At 47.6% G+C, this 18,834-nt stretch overlaps 1 protein-coding gene across 3 annotated transcripts in view; it reads left to right on the top strand.

Annotated features, from left to right (window-relative positions):
- The window catches only part of SMG5 (SMG5 nonsense mediated mRNA decay factor), a 43,781-nt gene that overhangs the window by 9,348 nt on the left and 15,599 nt on the right, over nt 1–18,834 (top strand). For 2 of the 3 annotated variants that reach the window (XM_035279043.3, XM_035279042.2), the window contains 11 exons: nt 4,164–4,262; nt 5,140–5,263; nt 5,592–5,748; nt 8,792–8,881; nt 10,021–10,110; nt 10,776–10,854; nt 15,876–16,001; nt 16,108–16,176; nt 16,590–16,798; nt 17,582–17,719; nt 17,880–18,479. In XM_035279043.3, coding sequence (XP_035134934.1) covers nt 5,165–5,263; nt 5,592–5,748; nt 8,792–8,881; nt 10,021–10,110; nt 10,776–10,854; nt 15,876–16,001; nt 16,108–16,176; nt 16,590–16,798; nt 17,582–17,719; nt 17,880–18,479 — 1,657 coding nt within the window. In that variant the 5' untranslated portion in view covers nt 4,164–4,262; nt 5,140–5,164. Of the gene's footprint in view, nt 1–14; nt 234–4,163; nt 4,263–5,139; nt 5,264–5,591; nt 5,749–8,791; nt 8,882–10,020; nt 10,111–10,775; nt 10,855–15,875; nt 16,002–16,107; nt 16,177–16,589; nt 16,799–17,581; nt 17,720–17,879; nt 18,480–18,834 lie in introns of those variants that run through there. The other variant, XM_008984598.3, reaches the window with a different exon arrangement.

Here is an 18,834-nt window from a genome sequence, read left to right as displayed (position 1 = left end):
CAGGAGGAGGAGCTGTCGCGGGCAGCCGCCTCACAGCGATGGCGGCCGAGCAGGGCCGGCGGCGGCGGCGGCTGCGGCTACGGCCGGAGACAGCAGAGGTGGCGGTAGTGGTGGGTGGCGGGGGCCTGTGACCGGGAGCTGCCCCCGGACCCGGCCACCATGAGCCAAGGCCCCCCCACAGGGGAGAGCAGCGAGCCCGAAGCAAAAGTCCTCCACACTAAGCGGCTTTACCGGTGAGAGGGGCCGGGGCGTGAGAGCAGCCGCCAAGGGAAGTGGGGGGACGGCGAAGGGCGGGGCCTCCCCGGCGGGCGGGACCCGGAGCTGGGGTGAGATGCGGGCGGGGAAGGAGGATGCAATTTTGGAGGCGGGGCGGGGTCCCGTAGTAACTCGGGATGGAACTGAAAGGAGGAATTGGGTGGGTGGGAGATTTGGAGGGAAGCACGTGGAGGAATCCCCTCCACAGTGTGCTTGGTCGGGACGAGTCCCAAGCTTTGTGGAGTTGGGGTAGTAGGGTGGGAATTGAAGGCTAGAAGGGTTGGGTAGGTAAAGGTGGGGTCACAGGTGGAGAAAAACCCGGAAGGGAACGGTGCTTGGAATCCTGTGAGATTTACAGGGGAGAGTCCTGGACTGAAGTCCGTAGAGCTAGGTTCAGGTCCTTTCTTTGCCACTCTCTCACCGTGTGACCTTGGGCTTCAGTTGTATCCTTAAAAGGAGATATTTGAATTGGATATGCTCTAAAGTCCCATACACCTCTAATTTTGAGGAGTCTGAATGAGAAAGTCTTGGCCTGGAAGGGCCACGAACCACTTTATGTCCAGAGCGTTCCAGGGACTTGGGGAGGCAATTCGGGGCACCTGGGGACTCCTGCCTGAGTCTTGCCTTCCTTCCAGCCTCATGACTGTAGTCTCTTGCCAGGCAACTTGCGTTCCTGGTTTCTGATTTCCATAATGCCACCCACACTCCACAAGTCACATCTTCAGCCCTTCAGCCCTCTGTTGGGAACAAGCCAGAATGAGCTCTTCCCATCAAGGGTGGAGGAGTTGTTGTGTAGGTCAACTAGAACATGGGCTCCACAACTGGATCAAAATCGTATAACGCTTGCAGACTGAGTTTTGTGCCTTCTGTTACATAGTGGGGTTTGGGGTTTTCATGTAGCTCAGGCGTTATAGAACACGGATATTTGCATGAGAAGACGACTCTCATAGCATGTTGTCTTTTCCTCTTTGAGTAGGCATCCTGCCTTCTCTGACTTTGTAAGCCAGAGGCAGAGGGGAGTATAGGCTGCTCCAAAAATAGAAAAATGATTCAATCTAGCAGCCCCTGGACTTCCACTGTGGGCTGCCCCAAGCAGTCCCCAGGGGGGTGAGGAGTTGGCTGAGGGTGGCACGCGTGCCTCATCATGCTGCCCAGTGTCAGTGCTGCGTGTCAGACAGAGCATGGGCCGTGTCTGCAATATTCCTTGTCTCCAGCCTTTGGGGATGGCTCTGGTCATCCTTCCAGTTGTGTAGTTCCTTCTTAAACCACTACATTCACAGGACTAACCTAAGCTGATGTATTTGCGTGTGTGGCTTACCTGTGTGCACATGGGTATTTGCCTGTAAGTGTGGTGTTGGCTTTGAGCAGGGTAGAAATTTGAGGCAGCCAGTCACTGTTTTTATAATTTATTATAGCAGTGGTGATCAGTGGAAGGAGGAAAGTCTGGTTTCTCTGCTCGAGATAAATGTGTTGTTAGACTATGGACTTGTCACCCCAAGCTTCAGAAATTTGGGGAACTCCCACACCTAGCTGTTTACGGATATGAAAATCTGAAATATTTTAAGTCAGAAGAAAGGGCAGCAGGAGAAAGGAGCCTGGAAAGGACACAAGCACCAATCAATTAGGCCAATTCATTAGTTATGTGTTTTTAAAAACATTTTTCTGGCGGGGCACGGTGGCTCATGCCTGTAATCCCAGCACTTTGGGAGGCCGAGGCGGGCAGATCATGAGGTCAGGAATAGGAGACCAGCTGGCCAACATGGTGAAACCATCTTAGAGTAGAAGCCATCTCTACTAAAAGTACAAAAAATTAGCTGGGTGTAGTGGTGGGTGCCTGTAATCCGATCTCCTTGGGAGGCTGAGGCAGGAGAATTGCTTGAACCTGGGAGTCAGAGGTTGCAGTGAGTTGAGATCTCACCACTGCACTCCACTCTGGGTGACACAGCAGGATTCCATCTCAAAAAAATTTTTTTTTTCTTTTTGCTAGGCCTGGGAGTACAATAGTGAATGAAACACAAGACTAGATTTTGTAGTTTTTGTTCTACTAGAGATTATAGTTTAGTGGAGGAGCTTATGATCTGATGGAAAATGAGGAAAAAACTACTGAGCCCTCTCATTTAAGCATTTGCAATGAGAACTTCTAGAGTGGTGGTTATTTACCTTCTTTTGGATTAAGGATATAAGGAGAGCTATGGAGCTTGTCTATAAAAATGTATACTCCCATTAGATTTTTCCATGGCACCAAAAATAAAAGCCATGCCCTAGGGACTGAGCTGGTATAAAGTAAATCACTGGTACTGCCCCTGGCATCAAGGGCCAGGCCTGGCATCCATCTCCAGGCTGTCCAGGTGTTTGGAGAAACATGATTGCCTGTGAGAAGGCATCGATTACCATCCCAGCCACTCTGCTGGGTGCTGGCGGTCACTTCACTCTGTGTAGGGCAGCTTTTAGTAGTGCGCCTCCTGAGCCACTACTACCACAGGATGCCAACTGTTGTGGCCCACATTTCCTGGCCTGGGAGCACCTCTTGGTTTGTTTGGAAATCTTCACTCTGTTTTTGTTGCTTTTGTGTCCACAGTTGTGCCTGATTTGAATGTTCTTACAGCTGCTGCCTGATGTCCTCTGGGTTTTACCCTTCCAGATATGAGGCCTACCTCTGGGACTTCTTGGCCATCCATTGTAGAGTTTCTGTGGCTTTTTCTTTGCTGTGATGACAGATTTAATTACCTCTTAGTGCCTGGAGTCTCCCCCTCAGCCTTGGAACAAGAAGGATGGAGACTAAGACTTGGGGTGATTACTGTATACCAGGCACTGTTACGGGTGCGTCATGTATTAGCTAATAATATTCCCGTTTTGTGGTTCGATGAAGTGAGATGTAAGGTATTTTGCCCAGGACCACATAGCTGGTAAGAAGTAGAGCTAAGATTTGAATCCAGGTGGTCTGGTTTCATGCCTACACTCTTTTTTTTTTTTTTAAGATGGGGTTTCACTATGTTGACCAGGCTGGTCTAGAACTCCTGACCTCAAGTGATCCGCCCACCTTGGCCTCCCAAAGTGCTGGGATTACAGGCGTGAGCCACCATGCCCGGCCTCATGCCTACACTCTTAACCACTATGTTCAATTCCTTCAGCAGAATCCAGGTTTGCCAGAATCCTGTTTACAGCTAAGCAGCCTAGGAGTTCCCTCTACTTTCCCATACCCCACAATTCCATAGCAGAATTTTATACTAGAAATGCCTTTCCTTTGTGTCAGGGATAATAAGGCGTTATAGAATCATAATTTATTCATTCCACCATTACTTATTGAATGTTTACCATATACCAGAGCTGTATGTAAATTATTTAATCCTCACAACTGTCCGCTGAAGTAGCTGCTATTATTGTCTCCATTTTTATTGATGTGTTAACTAAGACTTTAAAAGGGTGGGTAACTTGCCTAAAGGCACGGAGTTAGACACAGCCAGGGTTCAAACCCTAGATTTTCTGCCTGGCATCACAGCCTGTGTTCTTTCCATTGGGAGAGCCTTCCTCACCAAAGAGTTTCTCTACTTTGAGGCTGTTGACATTTTAGGTAGGGTAATGCTTTATTGTGGTGGGCTGTCCTGTGCATTACAGGAGATTTAACAGCACCCACTAAATGCCAGTAACAACCCTCTATCCCCCTAGTTGTGATGACTGAAAATGTTTCCACCATTGCCAAATGTCTCTGATGGGTGGGGGTGGGGAGGGGCAGGGGTTATTGCATCAAGATGGAGACTGTGTTCATCTTGTTTTGTATAGAGCTCAGCCTGCAGCCTTCTTTTTTCCTCAACGCTAATTCTTTAGCTTTTCCTCTAGAATCAGTGTCCCGGCATCATCCTCCGGACCATGCATATGACTCAGGGGTATTTGCCTGTATTTCCCTGCAGGGCTGTGGTGGAGGCTGTGCATCGACTTGACCTCATCCTTTGCAACAAAACCGCTTATCAAGAAGTATTCAAACCAGAAAATATTAGCCTGAGGAACAAGTAAGCTAGAGACTCTAAACTATAGGTCCTTACTGTTTCCCCCTATTTCTACAAGAAACCTTTTCAGATATATAAACACACACTGTTTTACCTCCTGACCTCATGATATCTTAATGGACTTTGAAGTCTCTGGCCTTCCTAAGAGAGGAGCTAGGATCCCTCACTCCATCTGTAGGTTTTATATCTAATAGATTGGTGCCATAAAGTAACACAGCCTCTACATCTAAAAAGTAGAGTAAAATAAAAAGAATTGCATTGAAGGCTGGGCACAGTGGCTCACGCCTGTAACCCCAGCACCTTGGGAAATCAAGGCAGGAGGGAGGATCACTTGAGCCCAGGAGTTTGAGGCCAGACCTGGCAATGTAACAAGACCCTGTCTCCACAAAAAAATTAAAAGGATAGCTGATTGTGGTGCTGCACACCTGTAATCCCAGCTGCTCAGTAGGCTGAGGTGGGAGGTTCATTTGAGCCCAGAGGTTTAAGTTTACGGTGAACTCTGATCTTGCCACTGCCACAGAGTGAGTGAGACCCTGTCTCAAAAAAAAGACCCAAGGGAGGGGTCTTGAGTCAAGGGAGGCTGCCATATTGCATAATGAAGGGGGAAAAAAAGGGATAAAAAGGCAGAGAAAAAGGGAGCAAAATATACAGAGGGAAAATGTGAGGATTATTAAAATGCTAGTGCTTCATGCTTCTATCTTTTGGGGCTCCCACTACCTTCCTAGGCTGCTATTGTGCTGGGTCACACTGACCCTGCATGTCTCTTGGGAAGGACAGAGATTTGTTAGTGGGGGTGTTGGTGCATGACTCCTTTCCCTCAGTTCTTGTGTCCCCACTCCAAGGAATGGGCTGTCTCTTATGCTCCCCTGCACCCTCCCAGGCTTCGTGAGCTCTGCGTCAAGCTTATGTTCCTGCACCCAGTGGACTATGGGAGAAAGGCTGAGGAGCTGCTGTGGAGAAAGGTATACTATGAAGTTATCCAGCTTATCAAGACTAACAAAAAGGTAAGGGGTCCTTATCTAAAGAGTGAAAGCCAAGGAAGGAAGAGACAGCTAGGAAAGTGGGCCCAGAACATGGTTGGAAGTAAGGGAGCCAAGAAAAGATGGCAGAAAGGAGGGAGAGAGTCAGATGTAATGAGGATTGGAGAAGGAGAGAAGTCTCATCCCAGATGGGAAGACCAGAGAGTTAGAGCTAAGAATATGGGAGTAACTTGTGAGTGAGAGGAGATGTAGACGAAGTTCCCGAGCCAAGTGAGATGAACAGGATAGGGGAGGGCGAGTGGAACTCTGAGTTTATTGCTTAACCAGCCCCCTTCCCTTTCCCATTCTGTAGCACATCCACAGCCGGAGCACTTTGGAATGTGCCTACAGGACGCACCTGGTTGCTGGTATTGGCTTCTACCAGCATCTCCTTCTCTATATCCAGTCCCACTACCAGCTGGAACTGCAGTGCTGCATCGACTGGACCCACGTCACTGACCCCCTCATAGGTCAGTGGAACCTGAAAGGTGGACTTGAGCAGGTTCTCATGCTTCTGCCTCTGGCCTTATCCCCCAGGGTTCATGTAGTCTGTGACCCAGCCAGGCAGAGAGAGTTCTAGCAGACCTACATACAAATAGTTTATGAAGTTTGGATTTATCCAGTCGTATGAGTTAGGGTAAAAATCTTAAGGAAAGAGAGAGGCCTGGGATTGTGGACAGGCAGAGGGAGGGACAGAAAGACCTAGAGTAGATCTGCCACTGAAAGGTGGTATTAATAACGTTTCTTTTCTTCTTCCAGTTGAATTTGGCCAGGACCGTTTCTTTTGACTTTAAAGATTATTTCCCAATGTTTAATGAAAGTATTGAAATCTTTAGATACGTTGGGAAAATTACGGACTGTCTTTCAAGATAGTACAAATCCCTTTTCCACCAGCTGAGGTACTGGCAGCTATAATTTTATCTGCTTTTCCAGTTGTTAAGTTTTCTTTTCAGTTCAGCCACCCTTTAAAGCTCCTCCCCAGCTCTCCCTGCTCTCTCTCTCCCCTCCATCACCAGGACAGACATTCTGGGTCAGAGATGGAGGTTGTGTCCTTGTCACCATATGGAAGAATTCTGTGATCAGAATTAGAGCACCTGTGTTTTATGTATTTAAAAACATCTAGGCTAGGTGCAGTGGCTCATGCCTGTAATCCCAGTACTTTGGGAAGCCAAGGGGGGTGGATCACCTGAGGTGAGGAATTCGAGACCAGCCTAGCCAACATGGTGAAACCTTATCTCTCTTAAAAATATAAAACTTAGCTGGGCATGGTGGCACGCACCTGTAATCCTAGCTACTCAGTAGGCTGAGGCAGGAGAATCACCTGAACCCGGCAGGCAGAGGTTGCAGTGAGCCAAGATCGCTCCATTGCACTTCAGCCTGGGTGACAGAGTGAGACTCTGTCTCAAAAAACAAAACAGAACAAAAAAACATTTAGACCAGCAGTGGTGGCTAATGCCTGTAATCCTAGCACCTTGGGAGGCCAAGGCAGGAGGATTACTTAAAACCAGGAATTCACAACCAGCCTGGGCAACATAGTGAGACCCTACATCATCTCTACAAAAAAATTAAAAAGTTTAACTGGGTATGGTGGTGTGTGCATGTTGTCCTAGCTACTTGGAAGGCTGAGGCAGGAGGATCACTTAAGTCCAGGAGTTTAAGGCTGCAATAAGCCATGATTTCATTACTGGTACTCTAGCTGGGGCAATATAGCAAGACCTCTCTCTCTCCAAAAAAAAAAACCAACAACAACAAAAAAACCGCGTTATCTAAAAACAAAGACAACATTATTTCGGCACCATCTCCATAGGTTACCAGATAGATAGAGGCATCCACAGCTTTAAAAAAAGATTACTTCAGAGGGTTAGTTCCCCAAACCACTTTAGTTTTTCTCTTCACTGATTTCTCCATTCAGCCAACTGAGAGGTAGCTATAGAAAACTTTGGGAATGGCTTTTCCAAGTGGAAGCAATACACTCAAGAGGCAGTAAGGTGGAATGGATAAGAGGACAGTCTCTAGAGCCTTTTGTATCCTAGCTCTGCTGCTTAGCAGCTATTCGACTTTGATTTCCTCAACTGTAAAATGGACGTAATAAGAGTAACCTTGGCCAGGTGTGATGGCTCACGCCTGTAATCCCAGCACTTTGGGAGGCTGAGGCAGGTAAATCACGAGATCAGGAGTTCGAGACCAGCCTGACCAACATGGTGAAACCACGTCTCTACTAAAAATGTAAAAATAAGCTGGGCGTTGTGGTACTCCTGTAATCCTGGCCACTGGGGAGGCTGAGGCAGGAGAATCACGTGAATCCAGAAGTCAGAGGTTACAGTGAGCCAAAACCGCACCATTGCACCCCAGCCTGGGTGATAGAGCAAGACTCTGTCTCAAAAAAATAAGAGTAACCTCATAAGGTTGCTGTTGCTGTGAGGATTGTTAATACTGTAGAATGCTGCCAGGCTACAGGTGCGTGCCTGTAGTCCCAGCTACTCGGGAGGCTGAGGTGGGAGAATTGCTTGAGCCCAGGAGTTCTGGGCTGTAGTGTACTATGATGATCGGGTGTCTGCACTAAGTTCGGCATCAATATCATGACCTCCCGGGAGCAGGGGACCACCAGGTTGCCTAAGGAGGGGTGAACCGGCCCAGGTTGGAAATGGAACAGGTCAAAATTCCCATGCTGATCAGTAGTGGGATCGCACCTGTGAATAGCCACTGCACTCCAGCCTGGGCAACATAGCGAGATCCCATCTCTTAAAAAAAAAATACTGTAGAATGTTTAAATGAGTTTCTGGCACATGGAAAAACTGCCTCCCAAAGATCTTAAGCTCTCTGAAGTTACCAGGCAGTTTACTGGAAAGGAGAGGTGAATGTTCAGGCATATTTGGCTTTGGCCATCAGCAGCCTCAGGCAAGGCAAGCTCACTTTTCTCCTTCATGGGCAGACTCTCCAATAGTCCGCCTTCTCTGTGGACCTCCTCCACTAAGAAGAGCATCTGCCTTGGCCTCGTTCACATTTTTTAATTTTTTTTTTTCCTTTTTTAAATGTTGTCGTTGTTTTTGCTTTTTTTTTTTTTAATTGGCCTCATTCACATTTCATTCTTGGGCAGATTAGTTTCCCATATTTACCCAAAACCTTTTACCTTTATGTACATAACTTCTACCCAAGACACTCATGACCCTCTTCATACTTGAGGCTCATCTCTTCCTCCTTTCTGGAAGCCTTCCTGTGATGAGCTTCCCTCAAGGTGCCATCCTAGGTTGAGGGCCCTAGCCCTCCTCTTCGGGTTCCTTCCTGTCCTATGAATGAATCTGCCTGTAAGTCTCTGTGTTCCTGTGTATGCCCACCTGTGCTCCTCTGTGTCTCTCCGCGTGTCCTGGATGAGTGTCTCTCTGTCCTGGAAGTTAGTGTTCCAAGACTGACCCTAGATTCTTAGTCTCCTTTCTACACATTGGAGAGGTATTTCCCCATAGGTGTGGGGAAGCAGAAGAATGGCTCATAAATCTCTTTCTCTTTATCTCATAGGATGCAAGAAGCCAGTGTCTGCCTCAGGGAAGGAGATGGATTGGGCACAGATGGCATGCCACCGATGTCTAGTGTACCTGGGGGATTTGTGTAAGAATTTGTACCTTTCATTTTCTCTGTTTCGGGTTACAGGACAGTCCCAGGCTGCTTCAGTTGTTGGTAACACCCATTACATGGTTGGAGAGCAGGAGGGATAGTTTAGCCTCTGATAACTTTTTCCCTCCCGTGTGTTTCAATGATTCCTTCTTTTCACTGCCCTTCCATGAGTCAGAGAGGATCAGTGAATACAGGAAAAAGGGAATTGACTGATCTTTGAGCAAATCAGGATAATAATTCTGTTTCAGTAGTGGGTTGAGAAGATTTTAATTGGATATTTTTCTTCTTTGAGTGTTTCTTTTATCTTTATTGACTCCTGCATGAATAGAAACTTCAGCACAGGGATTGTAATTAGACATCAAGGAGGACTTATCTCCCTAACCGATGTTTCTAAGGATGGAAAAGTACTCTCTTGCTTTATGGTCCCTGGGGTCTCTCATTCCTGATAGACGGTGGTTCCTCATTAGGCTGTTGGTGTGTGACTGTTGGGTGCATTGTCTCTTACTGACCTAAGTCTCCTATCCCTGCCCCCAGCCCACTCCTGGACCCCTCATTGAGCAATGTGTACAGAGAGTCAGCAGTTTCATAGCTGATGGACCAGAGTGTCATTAGTAATGTCTTCTCTGTAGAATTGAGCAATTGCATTTCAGAACTAAATATCAGAGGTGTTTGCAAGCATTTATGTGTGCTGCAGCTCCCCTTCATTGTGAGGAGATTGTCAAGCAGAGCCTGTTCAGGTTGGGCATGGTGGTACACATCTGTAGTCCTAGCTACTTGGGAGGCTGAGGTGGGAGATCATTTGAACCCAGGAGTTTGAGACCAGCCTGGATGACAGCAAGACCCTGTCTCTTAAAAAGAAAAGAAAACGAAAACAAAAAAGAGCTTTTTTACTTCACAAACACTAAATATTCTTTACATTTTGAACCTACCAGCAAGGAAGAGGGAGTTGAACAATTTGCCCATAGTCATGCAGATTTAGGACTATGCCAGAGACCCTAGCAGCTTGCCTCCTAGCTCAGGTACCTTCCTTCTAGGCTCTTGTGACAGCTCCTCAGAGTGGACTCCCAGAAGTGGGGGAGGGTTTTCTCAAACTTAGAATCATTGAGTTTCCCTTCCTTTTCTCTCTTGTGCAGCACGATATCAGAATGAATTAGCTGGTGTAGATACTGAGCTACTGGCCGAGAGATTTTACTACCAAGCCCTGTCAGTAGCTCCTCAGATTGGTAAGTTGTCCCCAACTTGGGCCTCCCAATCCAGTAGGATTTTCCTAGGGAAGATGATGATGATATTGAGATGGCAGGCAGTTCATTCTCATTTTCCCCAGCTCCTCTTCATTTTCAGCTCTCTCATACTTTACCTTGTATATACCTTTTCCCTCTTGTAACACACTCAGAAAATGGTGGAAGGGGAAGATGAATGGGAAAGTCTTGATCTAAGAAGGAGTGAGGCAGAATAGAAGGAAAAGAGAAGATGGCTTTCCTGTCCCTGAGGTCTCTTGTAGAAAGAGGAGCACAGTGAGATAAAGGATCAGACTCTATTATATAGAGAGATAGGGATTTGCATGTAGGAATGAGCACTCAGAGCTGGGATAGAGGGCTTCATGGCATTCCATCAACCTCGGAAGAGCCATAGTGGAAGCCAAAGGAATGGTACTCCATCATTTCAGGTAACACCTGGCATACCAGGCAGGAACAAGCTGGTAGACATAAGAAGAGGTCAGTAGTCCCCTAGAGGAACAAGATAAAGCTGCTAATCAACTGAGATGCCAGTGTTACCTGCAGACCCAGCTGTTTTCCCCACAAGTTCTTTGATGCTTAACATTGGTTGGGCCTGGCAGCTTTGAATGAGTATTGTGGCCTTAGACTGCATGAATTTTCTTTCTCCTTAGGAATGCCCTTCAATCAGTTGGGCACCCTGGCAGGCAGCAAGTACTATAATGTGGAAGCCATGTATTGCTACCTGCGCTGGTGAGTATTTGCCAGCACTTATTCCAGCCTGCTTTTGTGTGCATATTATTCCTGCTTTGTTTTCCATCTTCCCTTCCTCTCTGCTCTAGCTTGTGGATGAGATAGGGGAATGCTAAGATTGAAGGGTCCCTCCATTCAGAGGGACTCTGACACAGCCCTCCTGCTTTTCACCTAACTGCTGGATCTGTATGCACTTGGGCAGCTAAAATATTTATTATCTTATGCAAAATACAAGATTGCTGTTTTCCAGAAGAAGGAAATAAACTTGATACAGTTGGTAAAATGTTACCAAAGTGGCTTCTGACAAGAGCATCAGAATTCTAGAGTGTGTTAATGTGGTAATACACATGGAGGGACCAGCAGGGTAAACCACTGCTTTCCTGCGTCTCACTCTCATCTGTTAGGATATAAAATAGGCCGGGCGTGGTGGCTCATGCCTATAATCCCAGCACTTTAGGAGGCCAAGGCGGGTGGATCATGAGGTCAAGAGATCAAGACCATCCTGGTCAACAAGGTGAAACACTGTCTCTACTAAAAATGCAAAAATTAACTGGGCATGGTGGCACATGCCTGTAATCCCAGCTACTCGGGAGGCTGAGGCAGGAGAATTGCTTGAACCTAGAAGGCGGAGGTTGCGGTGAGCCGAGATCGTGCCATTGCACTCCAGTCTGGGTACCAACAGCAAAACTCTGTCTCAGAAAAAAAAAAAAGGATATAAAATAACATTTTCGGCAGGGCGTGGTGGCTCACGCCTGTAATTCCAGCACTTTGGGAGGCCAAGGTGATTGCTAGGTCAGGAGTTCAAGACCAGCCTGTCCAATATGGTGAAACCCCATCTACTAAAAAGACAAAAAAATTAGCCGGGCATGGTGGCACATGCTTGTAATCCCAGCTTCTCGGGAGGCTGAAGCAGGAGAATTGCTTGAACCCGGGAGGCGGAGGTTGCAGTGAGCTGAGATCATGCCACTGCACTACAGTCTGGGCGACAGAGCAAGACTCCATCTCAAAAAATGAAAATACGCCGGCCGCAGTGGCTCATGCCTGTAATCCTAGCACTTTGGGAGGCTGAGGTGGGTGGATCACCTGAGGTCAGGAGTTCATGACCAGCCTGGCCAACATGGTGAAACCCCATTTTAAAACGAGAACAACAACAACAAAAATACAAAATTAAGCTCGGTGTGGTGGTGAGCTTCTGTGATCCCAGCTACTTGGGAAGCTGAGGCAGGAGAATTGCTTGGACCCAGGAAGTGAAGGTTACAGTGAGCCAAGGTCTTGCTACTGCACTCCACCCTGGGTGACAGAGCAAGACTCTGTCTCAAAAAAAAACAAAAAACATTTTCAGGGCACCCAAAATTGATTAAGCATAGGGTTTTGGGTGGCTGTAACTAAGAGCACATGAGACTGATATTACCTAAACAGAATATTTCACCTGAAATGCTTTTAAGTTATAGTGAGAAACTGCCAGGAAAACAGAAAAACTCACCGTTGTCACCTAATCAGAGCTAAAGTTGAGCCAAATTCATTCTCAGAAGAAGCTATATAATGAACTTGGGCTTCAAACAAAAGGAGTAGGGTGGTCTTCATAGCTGAAGTGGTCAAGTACTAAAGTATATCCAAATAGTAAAATAATTAGATACTGAAGTAATTCCATGTGCCATGATTTTTTGGTTCACTTGGTCAAGGAAACCTGATCCCTGTATTAAGTATTAGCTTGTTGGGGGTCCCTCTCCTGTCTAGATCAGTACAGGCTGGCCTTCTATATACACCACTGCATTTGTTCATTCTTTTTTTTTTTCATTTTTTGTTTTCTGTTTTGAGACGGAGTTTCACTCTTGTTACCCAGGCTGGAGTGCAATGGCGCAATCTCGGCTCACCACAACCTCTGCCTCCTGGGTTCAAGCAATTCTCCTGCCTCAGCCTCCTGAGTAGCTGGGACTACAGGCGCGCGCCACCATGCCCAGCTAATTTTTCTATTTTTAGTAGAGACGGTGTTTCACCTTGTTGACCAGGATCTCTTTACCTCATGATCCACCCGCCTTGGCCTCCCAAAGTGCTGGGATTGTAGGCGTGAGCCACTGCTCCCGGCCTGTTCATTCTTTTTTATTTTTATTTATTTATTTTTTGCTATAAAGATGTATCCAAACATTTGTTCATTCTTAAATATCGTTACTAGATTTATAACCTGTTGTATCTTTCCCATTTTTTCTTTCTCTCTTTCTTTCTTTCTTTCCTTTCTTTCCTTTCTTTCTTTCTTTCTTTTTGAGATGGAGTTTTGCTCTTGTTGCCCAGGCTGGAGTGCAATGGTGCGATCTTGGCTCACTGCAACCTCTGCCTCCCAGGTTCAAGAGATTCTCCTGCCTCAGCCTCCCGATGAGCTGGGATTACAGGCATGGGTTTTCTCCATGTTGGTCAAACAGGTTTCGAACTCCCAACCTCAGGTGATCAACATGCCTCAGCCTCCCAAAGTGCTGGGATTACAGGCCTGAGCTGCCGTGCCTGGGTGTATCTTTCCCATTTCTTAAAGGTCTTCCAGAGAAAGCACCTCCTTACTTGTCCTGGGTCCCTCATTACACTTATAAGCATGATTTACGGTGGGTCACTTCCAAAAGAGAGCCAGGCATATCCAAGTTTGGGAGGTGCCCACTAAGGGCATACCTGACTCTGCTGAAACAATTCTCTCTTGGTTTGTGGGTTAGACAATTGGGCAGGGCTCAGTTGGGCAATCCGCCTTCTCCTAGTGGCATTGTTTAGGGTTAGTCATTGGTATTCAGCTGATCTGAAGGTCTAACAGGTCTGGAGGGTTGGCGCATTTGGCCCCTCCCCTCTCCATATGGTCTTAGGACCATGTATGTTGTTTTCCACAGGATAGAAGAACTTATGTAGTGGCTCAAGGCTCTAACAGTGAACAATGACTTAAGAGACTTGGAAGTTGTATCTGCCAGTTTCCAGCGTGGGCTGGAAACTGTGAGTTACTTCTATAATATTCTGTTGGTCATAGCCCTTCCTCCATTAGCCCCCTGCAAGATTTAAGGGAAGGAGATGTAGACCACAGTTCTCAATGGAAGGAGTGTCAGGTAATTTGTGGCTATCTTTAATTCACCATAGATATTGGTTTCTTCATTTTATACCTTTTGTTGTTTTTTCTTTTTTTGAGACAGAGTTTCGCTCTTGTCACCCAGGCTGGAGTGCAGTGGCACAGTTGAGGCTCACTGCAACTTCTGCCTGCTGGCTTTAAGCAATTCTCCTACCTCAGCCTCCTGAGTAGCTGGGACAACAGGCATGTGCAACTATGCTGGGCTAATTTTTTTTGCGTTTTTAGTAGAGACGGGGGTTTCACCATTTTGGCCAGTCTGGTCATACCTCAATTTTTATCATTAAAAACATGTTTTTAAGAAACAAGACACAGGCCAGGTGCAGTGGTTCACGCCTATAATCCAAGCACTTTGGGAGGCCAAAGCAGGGGATCACCTGAGTTTGGGATTTTGAGACCAGCCTGACCAACATGGAGAAACCCTATCTCTGGCCGGACATGGTGGCTCACATCTGTAATCCTAACACTTTGGGAGGCCGAGGTGGGTGGATCACCTGAGGTCAGGAGTTCAAGACCAGCCTGGCCATCATGGTGAAATCCCATCTTTTAAATTAAAAAAAAACGAAAACCCATCTTTACTAAAAATACAAAATTAGCCAGACATGCCTGTAATCCCAGCTACTTGGGAGGCTGAGGCAGGAGCATTGCTTGAACCTGGTAGGTGGAGGTGCAGTGAGCTAAGATCACGCCACCACTGCACTCCAGCCTGGCAACAGAGTGAGACTTCATCTCCTCGCCCCCCCCCCAAAAAAAAAGGATTACCTGGGCATGGGTATGCACTTGTAGTCCCAGCTAGTGGGGAGGCTAAGGCAAGAGAATCAACTGAGCCCAGGAGTTTAAGGCTGCAGTGAGCCGAGATTGAGCTACTGTACTACAGCATGGGCAACAGAGCAAGACCTTGTCTCAAAAGAAAAAAAAGGCGGCTGGGCACAGTGACTCACACCTGTAAACCAAGTACTTTCAGAGGCTAAGGTGGGTGGATGGCCTGAGGTCAGGAGTTTGAGACCAGCCTGGCCAACTTGGTGAAAACCTGTCTGTACTAAAAATATAAAAATTAGCCAGGCGTGGTGTCAGGCACCTATAATTCTAGCTACTTGGGAGACTCAGGCACAAGAATTGCTTAAACCCAGGAGGAGGAGGTTGCAGTGAACTGAGATCATGCCACTGCACTCCAGCCTAGGTGATAGAGTGAAACTCAGTTTAAAGAAAAAAGACAGTTGGGTTGGAGGCTTTTCTCTGCCATGTATTAGCTGTGTGACCTTGGTCATTGTACTTGTTCTCTCACAGGCTCCATGTCCTCATCTGTGAATGTGGACAGTATTAGGGTACATTGCCTGACACAGTGGGTGCTCAGTACCTGTTTGTGTTTTCATTTTGGGAGGATGAGGATTAATTGAAATAGTGCATGTAAATATCCTTGCACATAGTAAATGCTTGTTAAATGCTATCCATTATGAAGTATTCTATGCTAAAAAAAGATGAAGGATAATGTATTTCAGGGATGACAACTAAGTTAAGTTTGCAGCAGAGGAGGATTGATTGTCTCCTTTCTAGATAGAAGGAAAATTGAGACTTCCTTTTTCCTCTGACTAATCTAGAAGTTATGTGTATGTGTTTTATCAGGAAAGATAAATAACTCATGAGCCTTTTACCCCGAGTATGTACATGGAAGCTGAGGCTGGGAGCAGCCTATCTTTTCTTTTCTTTTATTTATTTTATTTTTTTATTTAAAAACATGGTCAGGCTGTTCTTGACCTCCCGACCTCAGGTGATCCGCCCGCCTTGGCCTCCAAAGTGCTTGGATTACAGGCGTGAGCCACCACTCCCGGCCAAGCATATCTTTTCTAGTAACATTGTTTCCCAAAGCCCCAGCAGAGTAACATTATCTTCCCCCTGCCAAGACTCAGTAGCTCACCTCTATCTCCTACAGCATCCAGTCAGAAGTGTCCTTTGAGGGGGCCTATGGGAACCTCAAGCGCCTGTATGACAAGGCAGCCAAAATGTACCACCAACTCAAGAAGTGTGAAACTCGGAAACTGTCTCCCGGCAAAAAGCGGTGAGTGGGGCCTGTGAGGAGGTGGGGGTTTTTCTGCAGTTGGTGCAGAAGGACCATAGGGACTGTGGGGCCAATCAGCATTTACTTTGGGCTCCTCTCATTCCAGATGTAAAGACATTAAAAGGCTGCTGGTGAACTTTATGTATTTGCAAAGCCTCCTACAGCCCAAAAGCAGGTGAGTGGAAGAGACATGAACTCGGACTATCCTGTGAGCCCCAGCCTTGATGACTGCTTTACAAAAGGTGCCTTGACGACAGCGGACTATTGAGTTCTGCCCTCAGTTGGAACTTCCCTAGCCAGTTTGTCCTTTCTTGGCATTCCTCACTGTTTCTCCCAAGGGTCCTGTGCCCATCCTCCTCCCAGCAGCTCTGTGTGGCACAGAATGGGTGCTTAGGAAATGTTGAAGAGGAAATGGCTGAATGAAGGATCCTCACATCTCTCCCCTGTTTTAGTTGCTGCCCTTCCCTGCTGTGCTCTCAGGTCTCCCCTGCAGCGTCCCATAGCCCTTCTCTGAATCTTGTATTCCCTGCTCTTCTCCTTCCCCAGCCCCCACCACTAACCTCCCTTGTTACTCTTGCCCGTCTGTAGCTCCGTGGACTCAGAGCTGACCTCACTTTGCCAGTCAGTCCTGGAGGACTTCAACCTCTGCCTTTTCTACCTGCCCTCCTCACCCAACCTCAGCCTGGCCAGTGAGGATGAGGAGGAGTATGAGAGTGGATATGCTTTCCTCCCGGACCTTCTCATCTTTCAAATGGTCATCATCTGCCTTATGTGTGTGCACAGCTTAGAGCGAGCAGGTAACCTTCCCTGTGTTCCTCTTTTCTCCTCCACTGGCTTTGGGGATCCTCACTCCCCTTTTCTGCAGCTCATTATTCATAAACTTCCTTCCACAAGCAGTCTCTTCACTCCTGTGTCGCTGCTTGGCTGTGGGCGAGTAAGGGCCAAGGGATCCTACCCTAAAGGAGCTCCTGGTAATTGAGTATAAGCAACAGCACTTTTCCTTCCCCCTTCTCCTTACCACCTCCCATAAATACGCACACCCTTGGTCAGGGCCTGTGCAGAAACGAGGGTCAGGATACTTAGCGATGATCCAGACAGAATTCAGACATTGCTATTGGAGGCATTTAGGCAGTTCTGGAAGCCTTTCTGGCAGACGTGTATGTAGAGCAAGATTGGGAGGTAAGGATGGATAGGGCTGGATATGAAGGCTCGAGGCATGGGGAGGAGCCCTCAAAGCAAGGGAGGATGAGATGGGACAAAATGATATACTTATCTGAAGGTGAGATGGTACATTCTAGATTATGGAAGGAATAATAGGACAGGTACAGTGCCTCACACCTGTCATCCCAGCACTTTGGGAGGCTAAGGCAGGTGGATTGCTTGAGCATAAGAGTTCAAGACCACCCTGGGCAACATAGTGAGACCCTTGTTTCTAAAAAGTTTAAAAAAAAAAAAAAGGAATCTTTGACGAGTAGTTGATCCTTAGAAGAGTTGAGAACAGATGAGATGGGGTTGGAATTGATGGTGCCTTCTCCTCATCTGGGCCCTAGGCCCCTAATGCCTGGCTTTCCTGACTTTAGGATCCAAGCAGTACAGTGCAGCCATTGCCTTCACCCTGGCCCTTTTCTCCCACCTCGTCAATCATGTCAACATACGGCTGCAGGCCGAGCTGGAAGAGGGCGAGAATCCCGTCCCGGCATTCCAGAGTGATGGCACAGGTGGGAGAATGGGGGAGGTCATCACTATGGAAAGGTTGGTGTGGGGCATGGGGATCAAGGAAAGGAACACAGATACAAGGAAAGTGGTGTTGGAGAGCATGTTCCAGCTTCCAGGCTCCACCTGTTCCTTGGGTTCCACCTGACCTTCCTCTTTCCACAGATGAACCAGAGTCGAAGGAACCTCTGGAGAAAGAGGAGGAGCCAGATCCTGAGCCTCCTCCTATAGCACCCCAAGTAGGTGAGGTCAGAAAGAGCCGTAAGTTCTCCCGCCTCTCCTGCCTCCGCCGTCGCCGCCACCCACCGAAAGCTGGCGATGACAGTGACCTGAGTGAAGGCTTTGAATCGGACTCAAGCCGTGACTCAGCCCGGGCCAGTGAAGGCTCGGACAGTGGCTCTGACAAGAGTCTTGAAGGTCGGGGAACGGCCTTTGATGCTGAAACAGACTCAGAAATGAATAGCCAGGAGTCCCGATCAGACTTGGAAGATATGGAGGAAGAGGAGGGGACAAGGTCACCAGCCCTGGAGCCCCCTCGGGCCAGATCAGAGGCTTCCGATTCCCTCAATGGCCCACTGGGCCCCAGTGAGGCTAGCATTGCCAGCAATCTACAAGCCATGTCCACCCAGATGTTCCAGACTAAGCGCTGCTTCCGGCTGGCCCCCACCTTTAGCAACCTGCTCCTCCAGCCCACCACCGACCCTCATACCTCAGCCAGCCGCAGGCCTTGTGTCAATGGGGATGTAGACAAGCCCTCAGAGCCAGGTATATCGACCCCTTCATCATCCCGTTCTGGTCCACACCTCCATGCCATAGACACTCACCTGAGAGGCTACTCTCCTCTCTGTGTGAGTGACCTCTCATCTCTGTCCTTACCTTTGGCCCTCTGCCTGTGGTGTAGCCCATGAGTTTTTCCCTGAAGATCCTGTCTCCTGCTTAGTATGTCATTCCCAGCTCCCAGCCCATCTGTTGGTTTTATTTCTCTCGCACTTCTTCCTGCCCTGTTTGTTTGGGGCTTTCCTCCCCACACAGCAATTGCAGCTGGAACTTCCTTCCCTGGTGCCATCCCAGGTCCTTCCAGGGCTCCTGGAAGCTAGAAAAACTGAAACCCACCAGGGCA

Source organism: Callithrix jacchus, chromosome 18 (genome assembly GCF_049354715.1).
Source record: "Callithrix jacchus isolate 240 chromosome 18, calJac240_pri, whole genome shotgun sequence".
In the NCBI taxonomy this organism is placed as follows: Eukaryota; Metazoa; Chordata; class Mammalia; order Primates; family Cebidae; genus Callithrix; species Callithrix jacchus.
Note: the sequence above shows the minus strand (reverse complement) of the source record. Positions and strands in the feature narration are given on the sequence as shown.